Source organism: Montipora capricornis, chromosome 11 (assembly GCF_036669925.1).
Source record: "Montipora capricornis isolate CH-2021 chromosome 11, ASM3666992v2, whole genome shotgun sequence".
In the NCBI taxonomy this organism is placed as follows: domain Eukaryota; kingdom Metazoa; phylum Cnidaria; class Anthozoa; order Scleractinia; family Acroporidae; genus Montipora; species Montipora capricornis.
The window spans coordinates 16,046,046-16,061,045 of record NC_090893.1 but is presented as its reverse complement, the minus strand read 5'-3'; the positions used below and the strand labels follow the sequence as shown (position 1 = coordinate 16,061,045).

General features: G+C 40.4%; 2 protein-coding genes across 4 annotated transcripts in view; one reads left to right on the top strand and one right to left on the bottom strand.

The window, feature by feature from the left end:
- LOC138024172 (protein LEG1 homolog) overlaps positions 1-5,832 on the bottom strand; it is a 7,608-nt gene extending 1,776 nt beyond the window's left edge. Inside the window, exons 1-2 of one of the 3 annotated variants that reach the window (XM_068871284.1) lie at positions 5,767-5,832; positions 1,243-1,968 (exon numbers count right to left, since the gene is read on the bottom strand). In XM_068871284.1, the coding sequence (XP_068727385.1) occupies positions 1,243-1,918 (676 nt within the window). In that variant the 5' untranslated portion in view covers positions 1,919-1,968; positions 5,767-5,832. Of the gene's footprint in view, positions 1-1,242; positions 1,969-3,645; positions 4,108-5,766 lie in introns of those variants that run through there. The other 2 variants (XM_068871283.1, XM_068871285.1) reach the window with 2 other exon arrangements.
- The window catches only part of LOC138024174 (two pore potassium channel protein sup-9-like), a 10,508-nt gene continuing 145 nt past the window's right edge, over positions 4,638-15,000 (top strand). Inside the window, exons 1-3 of the mRNA XM_068871286.1 lie at positions 4,638-4,713; positions 11,353-11,681; positions 13,630-15,000. The exon at positions 13,630-15,000 is cut by the window's right edge and continues 145 nt beyond it. Of these exons, the coding sequence (XP_068727387.1) occupies positions 11,378-11,681; positions 13,630-14,315 (990 nt within the window). The 5' untranslated portion in view covers positions 4,638-4,713; positions 11,353-11,377 and the 3' untranslated portion in view covers positions 14,316-15,000. The remainder of the gene's footprint in view (positions 4,714-11,352; positions 11,682-13,629) is intronic.

Genomic DNA, 15,000 nt, shown 5'->3' with positions numbered 1-15,000 from the left:
GGAGCCATTACTCGCAGTTTCCATACGTATTGTACCCTTAGTCAACGCTTTCCCGTATCTTTCTATTTTTAGAACTGCTATATTTTGACGTATGTGACGTACATACGGGAAGTGGTTCATACCAAATTCTCGATTGTAAGTTTTGCTTTTGCTTAAAGCACAGTTTAACATATCCGCATGCGCTTTGCGCATGTTAAGCTAATGAGGCCAGTTTCTTAAGAGACTGTGGAGTTGCGTCACTGGGTGAACATGAATGGCGCTCGGATCTTTGGTTGTATCAAGTGACTTGATGACTTCTATGGGAAGATTAAAAATCTGAAATCTCTTTTCGCAAAAACTACAGCTCGAAACCTCGTGTTTTCAAGTTTCTATGGTGTTTAGTTTACTCCAAATTATTCAGGCTAGGCTTGAGACATATCTTTAAAATTATTAAAATTATTTCAAGCATATTTCAATTGCCTTTAAAATATCCCCTCATTATTTAACAATGTTTTCCACTATTAGCATTTAACAATGTTTTTTACAAGTAGCATGTATTTTAAACTACTGTAACTAGGATTCTATTTATCTCAAACTCATAATTAATGACCAGCAAGATGCACACTTAGCGTAGAATTAGCGTATAATTTGCCAACTTTTAAGGTAGTTTTCTTCCATGATTGTAAAGTGCTTTAGAATATTTTTTATAGCTTAAGCGCTACATTAATTGAATTATTATTTTAATTATTATAGAGCGAGTTTTAATCGAGTGGTATAAAACCAAAGTAATTACTTTAGCCAATCAAAAAGGACGGAGACAATCCATCAAACCAATCAAAACTAGAAGTAATGGCACGTAGCCCACACACAGCGAGGGGAAATGTGCACGCGCGAGCCACAATTGGTTTTGGTTTAATTTCTGATTGGTTGAAAAGGTGGCGCGAGAACTTTGAACCAATCAATGAACGAAGACACTCAATTGAAAACCGCTCTTATAATCATTATTGTTATTAATTATTACTATCAACAAAGTTCATACAACCGAATTCGCCATTGTCACACGGCGGCCATATTGCCCCGGGAGACCAAAAAAGCTTTGTTTTACTACGCCAAGCCTCGCAATGGAAACCATGGGGGTGAGGCTTAGCGTGGTAAAAAAAGGCTTTTTTGGTCTCCCGGGACAATATGGCCACCCGTGTGACAAGGGCGAATTCACGAAATTTGGAGATTTCCTCCCGAAGGAATCGTGATTAATTGACTCACCATTTTGAAGAGACGTGGTGTGCGCTTTCCACATCGAAGAGACAATGGAATCACGATCGTCACAATTTAAAGGTGACTTCGAAGCCATGACTCGTTTAAAGAATTGTGACCAGTGTTGAATCACATCAGAATGTCTTGTCAAGCACTCTCCAATACTAGTGCAAAATTTCTCTTTGATCCTCTCGCTTACATTTCTCGGTTTGGCGATATGAATTGGATACTTCAGTGGAGTAAACACTCCAGCCTCCAAGGCTCCCAAAAATGGTAGAACAGAGAGGTAATAATTCATATCGGCCCACCAGCTACTCGTTGAAACACAGTCCGGGCATACAGACGAGCTGTGGAGACGACCCGACGACATCTGCCACCCGAACTGGAGCGGCAAACCCCAGAGGAGACTCCCGGTATTGTTATATCCCCAGGAATTGAAGTAGCGTTGTGTGTGAATCAACATCAGCTTGAAGATTCCTATTCTTTGCAGATATACCCAGGGATCGATGATGGTCTTAGTCTTGTTATTTATCTCTCCTCGTGGGAATTCTTCAAACGAATCTGGAGCCTCTTGCCAGCCCGGGGGATACTGCCCTCGGGTTTGGGCTGATCTGGTTAATGCATAGGTCGATAACTGTCTTATTACAATGCAGGTAAGCAGGAATGCAACTTTGATATGAATCATGCTTCCCGGTGATGTGATAACGTTCTAGTTGCGATTGTCGGCTTTGAGGACTGAAATAAAAACCATAGCAAATTTAAAAAGAAAAACATACATTATTTTTAGCATCTATTTCCTTCAGCCCACGTATAGCTGAGCAAAGAAACTGATTTGTTATGCTTTGCGACTCAAATACGTTTTCCTATTGGAGATTCGCACGTGTTCAGGTTGTGCACCTTGAAACCGCGGCAAATTTGTGTGCTATTCCGTGTCAAGAAAGAAACTTTTTCTACTCTTATGGCAGCTAAATGCTTTCAAACAAGAACTGATGGCACTCGTATATAATCTGTTCTAGTTCTCGACTCTCAACCTTTCCCAGACAAAGTTTTGTTAGGGTTAGAGTTAGGCTGACCTAACCCTATCAAAACTCATCTTTTGGTGCCTGTCATTAAGTGCTTATTACCCTCATTTCCCCACCAGCAAAATTTGCTGCCAACCAACTCGCCTTCACAATGTTCATCAGTCAAGGTACGACAAAGGTCACTCGTCAATAATGACGAATTGATCAGTGGCGGAATGACTGGTGCTCAAGCAAATTGACCAAATTTTTTCTTAATGAACGATCTTTTCGGTGAAGTTACCCAGTTTAATTAGTTAGAAACTAGCAACATCAGTGAATTTGTACTGTCAACGAATAGTGGGAGGGAGGGGGACGGGGGCGGGCGGTGCTTTTTAGAATGATAGACAGTGGTAGGTTTATTCAGAAGGGAGCTTATTTCAGTGAGCAAAACGCATTACGGATAGCAAAAGAACTTGTGGTTCCAGGACGCTATACTGCTATCTCCAAAAAACAGATGGTATCGGTTCTCCATGAAGGAAGACTGTAAAGTGGGAAAGTTCAAGCAAATGAAGATGGAAGTCATGCACAGGCGAATATCAGAAACGAATCCAAACAGCAACAGTACTTGAATTAACCATACCGGATCAGGGGCCCGTTTCCCGAAGGTACCGAATCTTTACGGGCCATTTTCGGGTGTCACAATTCCCTTTGTATCTCAAGTAAAGAGCGGATTTAAGGCATCAAACTTCACAGTCCTGTTTCTTTTAGTTACCTTGAGAACATGTTAAAAGATCGGCTTTCCAAAACAAGCGGTTGGCAGTTTCACAAATGGCTTTTTGGGCCCGAAATGTTTTCGTGACTTTCGAGAAACGGGCCCCAGTCCCTATAAAGTCAAATCAAATCAAATCAAATCAAATAACTTTATTTATAAAGTGCTCCAGTCGTGATTAATTACTAAACCAGTTAATCATTTATAAATTGGTTTGTTAAGAATTAGGGGGTAGATGAGGGGGTTTAGTAACTTTCTTCCTCTGAAAGGGGGCCTTATTTGAGAAGGGGGTGAGGGAGGCGGGGACTTAATTAATACATAGCCAACTTACCGACTTAATGCATTCAAAGTTTTTCAGAACTTTTTAGAATTTGCATTAAAGGAGGGATCCTTCAATCGTTTTTCGCCAACCTCATTCCCAGGGCTTTCACCGCCGAGAGTAGGACGGGTGGTGAAAAGCCCTGGAAACGAGGTTGGCATTCGCTTGCCGCTTTGGGTCCTTGCGATTGTTTTGGTAGTCAGAAATGTCTTGGTTTTTTTTGGCACCTCATGCCCCAGCCAGGGGAGTTTGAGAGAAGCAAAGGATTATTTCGTACTTTTCTTAAACCTATCAATGCGTTTGTCATTCGTTCATTGACTCACGTTTTTCCGCTCGTTCATTCGTTCATTGATACCTAGCCTGTCTTCTTTCTGTTTTTAATATGCTTTACCCAACTGCTTTCTCTTCCTACATTTCATTTTCGTCCGTTCCGACTTTCTCATTTCTGACAGTCTTTATCGTGATGGTAATTCCCCTTGCCTCAAAGTTAATAGTCGTAGTCGATCGCAAGAGCTACAATTGAAACTCGAGGCAGATCCAATCAAAGCAAAGTAAAGCAACCATATTTAACGTCGATAACTCGTAACAGTAATTCAACTGACAAACCTGAGGTCGACGGTGCGCTCATTTTACTCCCCCCTCTCCATCAGTGCTCCGTTTTACGGGTATTTAAAGCTACTTAGCTACACGGAAAGGAAAGAAGTCGAAACAAGGATGCGAGATCCGGGAATCGAACTCAAGACCTCTTGCACCAAGGCCGCGCACTAACCGACTGTGCCATCCTTGCTCCTTCAAAATCAAATGTTGGCTTTTGGTGAGCGGGGAAAGCCGGTGGGAAAAAAAATTCTGGGATTACAGCTCAACTGACCCACACGAGGCGTCAAGTCCGGGAAATCGAGCCTAAAGCACATTGGTGGAACTGGCCAAGTTCATTGAGACCAATGAGGTTGACATATAATTCAGTTGCCTTTTAGGCTCATGACAGGAGACCATGGTTTTGCCGATGGCAGACAAATCAAGAGTACTCAATACCGGATATCCGGTCGACTGGTTTACAAGATAGGATAAACTATTAGCCATGAATAAATTGATGATTTCAGCTGTGTTGGGTCTCTGCGTTGGTACGTTATAGAGCGAAACATATTACCGTCAACAGCTATGACAAAGGGGTTCAGAGTTAGTAATACGAACGGAAATCCTCCCTTCCCCCGTATCAACACCTTCACCCCACCCTCCCTCCCCCCTCCCCTGGCTATTACCCAGACTAATACAAAATTATTGTAAGAAAATCTTTTGTGCTTTGTCTTAAGTCAGTTTGCTTGCGTGCACAGTCACTCTGTGTGGCATCGTGGTTGCATCGACGTCCACTCTGAAGAGATCGCTCATTTCAAGTAAGTATTTTTTATGATTTTTCCAGTGTTAATTTAACTCTGTTTTGTATTTGCTTTTGTTTTGTCGTTCAAGCCGTACAAGTACTTCAACCTGATAGGAAACGTTGTGTTCTTGTCATTTCTTTCACAGAAAAAATAACAATCAGTTAACTTTCTTTGCATTTGACAAAATCGCTCTTCCGATCGCTCATGATTCCTTTGATTTTGTGGGTATTGTTCCAGTTCTTTCGTGTAATGACCTTTTTAAAAAATAAATCAGCAATATTAATAACTGCCTGACTGTTCAACTGAAGAATTATCAATTGCTCTAGTAATTCTGTGAACACGGGCAATCAATGGCAAACTGAATATGCGCGCCAAATATTTTAACTTTTCGTCAAAAGATTCTCCTTCGGCTTTGCAAGTTTTTACACCAAAATTTCCAGAAAATTATTGCGATGCTGATCGTGAATCGCTGTTGCTGTATTTTTTAAGTTAAGAACTGAGTTCTCTTATGTCTAACTTTCAGCTATCAAGTCGAATGATTCGCGTGCATCGCCGTGCAGAAGGTGCTTAATTGCTCGTGAAAAATGATGTAGACTGATCACATTATATAGGTCACGATATGAAAATTTGATTCGCTGGACGTTTAGAATATTCTTTAGATATGCAAAATATACTCCTAGCCTGGAGCAGAAAGGTTTAGCGATTATTTCATAGGAAGAAATGATGGAATCTCTCGTGCAAATTAATTTGTGTTTGACGGTGACGGCATAGGAGACAGTCACGATGTATTCACACCTTTTCACGGAGATATAGCAACGCAGGCTTTTTGGCCAACAGTAAATGAATGTCAGGTTGAAATTTGCATGATGTCTGTTATCTCCAGAACTGATTGATTTGGAGCGAATCTTCGAAAGTGAGGTTAGGACAGGACCATATTCTCTTGCTTGTCTGACAAGCAACCGGCATCTTACAGGTTTGGTACAAATCTCTCTAATACGTGGCTTGTATTTCGCCAAGAGAAAGCTCTAATTGGTTCCTAATGCAAGCGCGAAGACATGAATTACTCACCTTGAGAAAAAAACTGAATGACCAAGGTTTTGAAAGTTGATTTTACATGTACCAGTAGAAAATCCCGAATTATCTTATGATGTATAAAAGACGAACCCATTTGAGAATCACGAGTTTTTAAGCCTCTCTTTGAGTTGGAATTGACAATTTCGACGTCTATGGTTTTGAGTCCAAATGCCTCATTTTTTGCCGTCAAATACGAAATACTTGAAGTTAAGGGAAAGATACTATGATAAATAAGTTTTGATTCAGCTTTTATTTGACATTCACCTTTAAGGATAAAGCACTTGCATGACCGTTCATGAGATACAACATAAAAGCCATCAACCTATTTGAAAACGTGACCCTGTGACCTTAAAATAACAGTGATAAGCTTTCTGTTAAGCGGATTGAGGTGTCTATTGATTTAATTCCGGAGATGAACGTAAAGTTTTGTCGCCGGCGAGTGGAAAACCGGCACAACACGAAGGGATATCTCTTAGAGGGTTCGTCGTCTGGAACAACCTTAACTCGCACATAACATAAGCGATTTTGCGATTTTGACATAACGGTGGAAGTTGCTACATATCTTTCAGCACCAAAGCGCGAGTCCTTACACTTCATCGATTGATCAAGTAGCATTTTTCATTTCCGCGAACGCCCTTTGGATATCATGGCTATTTCTACGAGTTTACATGAGACAAAGCTTTAGTCCAAGGCTAGACCTTGTACCGTAAATATCGCGTTGCATCATTAATATTTTCCTGCTTAGAAGGACTTTTTACTTGAAAAGCGAATTTGACTGATGTAAATTTGTTTTTGTATTGGCGAAAACCTAAAAATCGGTTTTTAATAAAGCTTGAATTATTAGCTCACTTGAAAAACGTCGAACATGCACGAAATGTTGAACCTACGCGGTTCCAAGCAGTTACAAAATAATGCGATAATGATTTCAGCACTTAATATTAAACAATTTACTTTGGGACTCTATATTTCACACAGAGTTTAGTGGGTTTGTTTCCAGCTGTTACCTGTGTAATTTTCTTACTACCAAATGGCTCAGAATTCGTGACCACTTTGAGATAACACTGGAAACAAATTGCCTTAGCATTAATAAAAACACTTAATGCGGGAAAGCAAGCAAACCAATTTGTCACAAGCCCATGTCGAGAGCTAATTCCTCGGATAAGCTTTGAAGGTTTGCTTTGCCTCCAAGAGCTATGATTCGCTTGTGTTAGCGGGCGTGCAGAATTTGCCTTTACGCCGGGTCCGGCACAAGGCTGAAAGAGGATCAGGATTTTGGAGAATCGCTTTCATAAATTCGCCGGATATGGTAACAGGCCATGCAAGCAACCTCAGTGCATCATCGCCACATTAACTTTCAAATTGTTGCTCTCACGAAGAACAGAAATAGATATCGCAAAGACAGCTCATCTGAGGCCATGTGGCCTAATTTCAATCTATCCGAGCATGACTAGCATGCGACAACCAAAAACCCTTCAGCTACTTGCCAGAGGTTGCCTGCCATGCAAGTTCAGAACTTGATTTTTGTAAGACCTTTTTTTTGTAACATACCCAGACTGAGAGTCAGTTAAGTACATCTTTATTTTGCTCAAGCTTGTGTGTGTTTGTGAGTAGGATATATAAAGGTTAAAAAAATATATATATAATGTAGAAACTCAAATATTTAGGACCTTTTTTATTAACAATGTTCTTTTCTTGTAGCAAGGTACACTGAAGAACTAATCAGTTTGTGATCGAACCTTGTTTTCCACACAACTTTCAGAACATGTTTCGTAGAAATGAAAAAAGATTTTGTTCCCTATAAATCCATTAGGAGAGAGTCGCACTTTCGTCATTGTGTCGAACGTTGGTTGGCCCAAAAAAAAGATCTCTAAATATCATCCACAAAGTAAATTTCGTCATGATATTATTTTTTGCTTCTCGACGTTGGATCCAAACTATTCATTGGGATCGATTAATCAAGATCTCCACTGCATATATTTTAGTTCTGATGAATAAACGAGCCTGCATTGATATTATTAATGCGATCAATTATGGCATCTGCTTTGCCATTGCTTTCATTTTGAGTAAATTGCATTTTCATCTTAATGGTCCATAAAGGGTGTTGCGAAGTTATCATCTAGTGCAAATTTCATTACAATCTTGCAGCAAAAAGGTCATTAATGTCACTTAATCTGACACGGTCGTTCAATCGTGATTTTTATACTGCCTCAGAAATTAGAATACTTTGTTTTTCTTTAAATCTAGCTTTAAAAATAATGCATGATGGAGATGTATTTGTGTCAAAGTTTCGTGGGATGAACAGCGTGAGTCTCCGTGATCCTGGGACAGTGGACGGCGTCAAGTGGCTTCCACTGATCTCGCCAAGACAAACAACATTAGGGGCGACTGTTTCCGCGGGTATAATCACACTGATGCTGATTGCATCTGGAGCCCTTAAAGAACTATCTTTTAATTAAAATATGTAAGGCTAACTTAAAAAATAAATAAAGAAATAAACGGTTAATTTAACCTGTTGTGGTGTCAGTGGTCATCAAAGAGTTTTAGTGGAGATTTTAAAAATTTGTTGCTTGCAAAAATGAACGGACTATTTTACTTCCAATCTTCTTTGATCACCACAAGTGCAGAGTGAGCTTACCAGAAATAAAAGAACGGTCTTTCGGGGAATTTGGTTACAGTTGCTTGAGCGGATCGCTTCAGCTTCGCCATGTATTGTAAAGTATTATGCCGAATGCGTTTTTGAGGTTCCGGAGTCGACCGGCCTGTGATGAATTTGTGAGGACAACAATAGTTAATGAATTAAGCTTTGAATTTTTTTTTTGTACTGAAAGAGGAAGCTTAAACTAGTTTATTTTTTGCCAAATAATACACGGCCGTGTTTGTTTTCTCCTGAGATATAAGCCAATAAAATTGACAAGGAAGTGAAAATATTGCTGTAAATGTTGCCTGTTAAATACGGTCGACATGTCGTCCTTTAGTCTTTTTTATTTATTACAACTTCATTTTGAAGATGACATTGAGCACGTTTCCTTCGTAGAATACACAATTTTAGCTCTCTAACATAGCCTTAAGGCATGGGCAAACGGGTGTCAACATTTCTTTCAACATCCGATTGATTTTGTTGAACAGCGATTTTGAAACCGTTTGCTACGGCATTTCAACAGTGTTGAAACATCAAATCGAAATTGAATCGCGATGTTAAGTGAGTTTAAAAGCATTTAAATTTTGCTTCAACAACCTTTCAACATCTCTTTTGTTTTCGTCAATGTTGAATGGAGTTGACGCTGAAGCTATTTGCCGCCCTCTCAATCTCGTCCCCAGAGTCCGGATCCTGGGGAAGATATTGCCCCCCTCTTTCAACATTAGGCTGATTTAGCAACAGAACGGGAACGTTAGTGGCGACGTCGCGCGCAGCAAAGCTACCAATGAGAATTTAGAATTGAGAAGAAAAGAGTGGAGACTACTCTATTCTGAATTCTCATTGGGGTTTCTTTCTGCGCGCGCCGTCGCCACTGACGTTCCCGTTCTGTTGCTAAATCAGTCTATTGTTGGGCAAGCGCGTGTGCACTAATCGGTATCTCAATGACGTATCCGTGCCCGTACCCATAGTAACAACAACGGCTGCAGTGTGGGACTGAATACAAGGCCTCTTATCTCTGTTGAATCAAATGTTGATGTGTTGAAACCGCTTGCCCATCCCAGCAGTCAACACGTTCAACATCGTTCAACAAAGCCATTTTGCCCGGACCTTTACCGAAAAACCAAGCGCTATTCGTGTATTTCGATTTTTCGCCTTTTTTTCACCAATATCACAAAAATCATCGCACTTTAAAATAACTGCCTGTGTTACTCATTAAACAAACTTCTGAGAAAAGAAACCTGTATTTTAAGTCTTCTTAGCGATGGATATAAAAAATCGCGTTGTAAACTACAAGCCAAAATACTTATTGGCATTTAAGTTAAGATGTCGACGTGTGAATTTTCAAAAGAGCAGAACACTGAGACAATTATTTGGCAACACCTGTTATTTATTTGTTCAGTATTGCTGCAGGCGATTCAAAACTGAATGGTGAAACAAAAATACTGGAAAGCTGAAATGCGCTCATTATTATAACAAAGCCCTCGAGATCATTGTGGTTGGTCTATCTTAAGCGAATCTTCTGGTGCTTAACATTCGTACTAGACTTGGGTTCCACAGAGAAAAAGGTATGTTTGGGCTGCCTCGTCCTGCTAAGAACGAATTGTACAACAATTATTGACAACTCATAGAGAGGAGAGTTATTTTGTCCTTCAGCAAAGAAATTCGGCGCTGATAAGTAGATTGAATTTCGTATTTCACGAATGTGAATCATCTGTAAATATGAAAACCATCAAGAAAGGGGATAGAACATTTGTTTGCCTAAGGCCAGTAAACAACCTATACAAGAAAGCTTGCAGTTATGACAAAGAGAAGGCAAAACAACTGAGAAGGGGTTTTAGTCGTTTCGCTAAACTTGGGATAAATACAAATCTGATATCCCCATCGATCTCATTTTTCTTGAGTGTTTCCATATCCGCCCCTTCATAAAAACGTTCTTCGAGGAATCGTTATTCTACCTGTTCTCACACTTTTTTTCAATTTTTCAATGTCACATTGTATTTTTGTCACCTGGCACGAAATGAGACGAATCTTTCTCGATAGCGCGAGATGTTGCTAGGCAACCGAGGAACCAATCAAAAAACAGGATTTTTTATCAGGTTTGACTGACTAAACCAGTTGATGAGTAAAATCGTCTGGTATTTAGACACGGTATAATCTATAAGTTTCACGCTTGGGAGGCTCAAATGGATCAGTTTTGCTCACGCGACTGCATAAATTGCTCAGGTTTATTTCGCCAGTGAAACCAGCTTTAACACTTTTTATTATTATTTTTATTATTCCAAAGTCGATATTTACCCCAATTTCTTTTATCTTAAGTCAAAAAAAAAAAAAAAAAAAAAAAACCAGAAAATTCAAATAACGATAATTGGTCAGTGGTTAAAAAAAAAATTGATATAAATTACACGGGAAGTACATATCTGTCAAACGCTGCAAACTATTACTACATTTAATTTGCGTTCCCCGGGCAGGAAATTCGGTCACACGCTGGCATTTGGCAACAGGTAATCACTGTAGTTTATCGTCCCTTTCGAGAATAATAGGGCCTGAGGGCTGTTTCTCGAAAGTCCCGAAATTTCTTGGGCGCATTTCGCGTGACCTAAATCCCTCTGTATCTTCAAAAGGAAAACGTTTTTAGCCATGAAACTTTGCAGTTATTTTTGCTGGTCTTGAAAACTTGTGCAAGGAGCAATTTTCTGGCCGTAGCGGATCTTAGTTTCGCGAAAAGCTTTTCGGGCCCGAAAAGTCTTCGTGACTCTCCGTTCTTGAGATCCAGAGGGAATTGTGACACCCGAAAATGGCCCGTAAAGTCTCGGGACTTTCGAGAAACGGGTCCCAGATGAGGAAAGGGGGCGGAACCTCGAACCCTGTCCCTGGAACGGAATCTCCCCTCCCTAGGATAGACACGAATCGCGCTTTAATACCCATTGAATGTTCTGCTGCAGGGCTCCGCACTGATCACGAACACCAATGGCGTCGAAAGGTTCCTTATTAAAGAAGACCATCTTCCGAGTGTTCGCTTTTGCTGTCATGGTAACCGTTGGATCGTTTGTCTTCTCAATACTTGAACGACAAAATGCTGACAAAAACGCAAAGGCCACTGAAAAGACTCTCCAGAGATTGCAGATAGAAATGGGACTCAAATACAATATGACACGGGCAGAGTTTGACAGTTTTGCAGAGCGATCTCACGAAGCACTTGGTCAACTTGCCCGGCCTAAATGGGATTACGTGGATGGTCTGCGGTTTGCCTTCGAGACACTGACCACTATAGGTGTGTACATTTATATTTTTTAATTTCATTTAATTTTAATCCATTTTGAATTTTCGCAGAAGTTGCGCGCTATTTTCACGAATTTGAAGTCTAATCTGTGAAACAAAATTACCTGATTTGCGCGGAAGCTTAAGCAGCGACCGATCTGTACCGTTTAACTTAGCTTAAGTGGGAAGTGGGATAAAAGCTTTGTTTAAGGACGTTCGCGCTAATTGTTTGTGCGCAACGTTACTGCGCAGGTAACGCAACTGTAATATGTCACACATTACTTCGAGCATTAGTGAAGTTGAGGTCTTAGAACCTTTGCAAAAACCGTGGACGATAAGTCTTGCACAGCGTTGGATCAGAGAAGATCGTGATCAGTCAAAATTGATTTAAAATATTTATGAAAGTCAAGTAGACTACTGCACGACTGATATTCGCGAGGTTTTATCAGTCGTGCACTAGTCTACTTGACTTTCATATAAAATTTTCAAGCATGAACATGGCGACAGAAACCCGAGGAAGAAGTTCCGAGCCTGCAAAAGAATGGCACATTTATTTCCGAATCATCATGAAACTTCAAAGAGAAGTGAGCAGGAGGATGGAAAAGCTCTGGAAAAGGTAGCTGATCGAGTAGACTAGTGGCTGAAAGTTTGGAAAACTCGAGGACGAACCGTTGCGTAAATTTAATGGGGCTGTTCCTTTTTAATGTTTTTATTACCCTACGAACTTAAGTTCAAAGTGAATGCATGTTTTTAAAGTTCTTTTCCTTTACTTTCGTGAAAATTGAGCAGTATTTTCGTCCTCGTCCGCTTGAATAGTGCGGGCCTGCGTGGAAACAATCAGCGATTGAATTTCACAAAAAACACACTCCAGAGGATGAGCGTGACGGCAGTGGAGAGATATTATACAAAACACCAACCAAATGAAGATGACCCCTGCTTAAAACTTCGTTGCTATGCTCGAGAAAGGTTTTTTTTTTTCGGTAAAAACCTTTCATCTCTTCAACGATCGATCCTCTCTTGGGTTCCAGTCCTTGCCCGACAGGTCACGCAAAAGCGTGACAAACGAACTTTTCCAAGAGCTTTGCAAAATCACATCGATTTTACTCGTTCAGATCATCGGTGACCCCTATTTTTTTAATCATGAATCACTTACTTTACTTATTATCTACAAAACATGATGAAATGAAAAAATTATCACCGTAAGAAGTTATCTTTTTTTAACATTTTCTTTCCTCGTGCCATCGAATTCCGGTAGTGGTTGCAACGGATAGAGCTTACGAAAACGCTCGTCGAGGATGAACTGTTCTGTTTACCACATCCCTAGCGGCATACAATTATCTAAAAATCTCACCCCTAAAAACCTATGCACGGAAACTTTCACTCCAACAGTTTATTTTTATGATTTTCGATGGATGAGCAGATGAGCCTACATCTCGTTATTATGACCGATTTCTAGAAATTAAGGCATTTTTCCACTGCCATTTTCTCCGAAACAAAGTCGGTGACCCCCATTTCTTTTTTCATTTTTGGAGTAAGTACTTTATGACACAACTCCATGCTAGAAATGAAGAAAATCTCACCGTAGGAAGATTTTGGCGCGAACGTCCTTAATGTTCATTTCTGACATTTTTCGGTGGCATAGCGGCAAAGTGGCAAAGTGGTTATTGTACTGTACTCGTGACAATAGGATCTCGGGTTGGAGACCTGGCTTTATAGTCGTGTTGTTTCCATGGACAAGAAACTCAACTCCACACTGTCTCCCTGCACCCATGTGTGTGTGGGGGGGGGGGGGAGGGGAAAGAAGAAATACTCTCATTCGCTTTATGTACAGATATCGGCATAAGCCCCCAGCCAAGTGAGCTCCAGTGGCTGGTGAGCGACTCACCTTACCTCTAACATTTCCCAGTATATCAAAAAATAAACCAAGTCTGTAATATCTGACTACAGCAAACATTTTATAGGATATGGCGCCATTTCGCCATCCACTAGGGCTGGACAGGGCCTGTGCATGGCGTTCGCACTTCTTGGGATTCCTGTGACAATCCTTGCTTTCCAGTCAGTTGGCGAGGTTATCAGTCGAGGGATCACTTCTTTCATCGCAAAAACCGAAAGAAGTTGCTTCAAACGAGAGCCAACAAACGTGGAAGCGAAGTGCACGGCCGTAACGTGCGTGCTAATGATAATAATGCTTGTAAGTGGGGCTGGACTGCAAATGGTCACCGAGGACTGGACGTTCGTCGTCGGGCTTTATTTCTGGTTCGTAAGCTTCGCTACTATTGGTTACGGGGATTATATTCCAGACAAATACTCGGCAGTACCACTGCAGGTTGCTCTCTCTCTGGTTTGGACGACCTTCGGATTGTGTGTGGTCTCCAGTGTCCTCAACTCCATCGCTGCTTTTATGGCAAAACGACCGCAATCGAGATCTGACGTATGCGCATGTTACTGCGACTGCCCGGAGACACAAGAATGGGAGTACGGAGAGGGATACGAAAAGACTGGAGCCGAAATCAACCACAACGGAAAGATCGGATGTGAAAAGAATGGGTTCAGTGCAACACGGGTGGATAACCATGGAGTTGGTAAAAGATGCCCCGGTCATTACAGCAAAAAGCCGAATGTTTATCGCGGCATGACATATGTGTAAAAAAAAGGACGATGTTGCAGCTTTCGTGAGGAGCCATGTGCCAAAAATAAAAGACTCCACAACGAAAAAAAAAAACACAACAACTTAAACTTAAGGAGGCTCGAAATTGTTTCGCCTTTGTTCATTTTTTCATTTCATTTTTTCATACCCTTTTTTGTATCTAAGGACATCTCTGTCCTTAGATACAGTTAGGGTAATCATATCGAGACGAAATTTGGCCAGGGTATTAAGTACCCATCGTAGATTTCTCACATTATATTTTCCTTCAAAATAACGTTACCATAGCAACTATCCTTGGCATTTTTTTAAGCCTTAAAATCATCATACGGTGTCTTTTTTGAAGAAACGGGACGGTGAAATCCTCCCATTCAGCGTTACCAGATAATGTTAGAAATAATCTCTAAAATATTTTTTAAAATTCAGCAACATCTGTAGGCCAGTTTTTCGGAAAAATCAGTTTTTTTAAAAAAATGTCTGTAATTGTTGTTTTTTTCTTTTTTTTTTTAACCTACAGAATTGTTTTAAATTTGAAAGACAAACGTTTTAAATTAATCTGAGCTAACAAGCAAGAAATGACAAAAAATTCACCGTCCGGAAGCAGATATAAACGAGTAAAGTTGCAAAATCAGCAAAAATGAGGGGTGGCAAGATCAGTATTTACGCATGCGTCACCCGCTCATTCGAA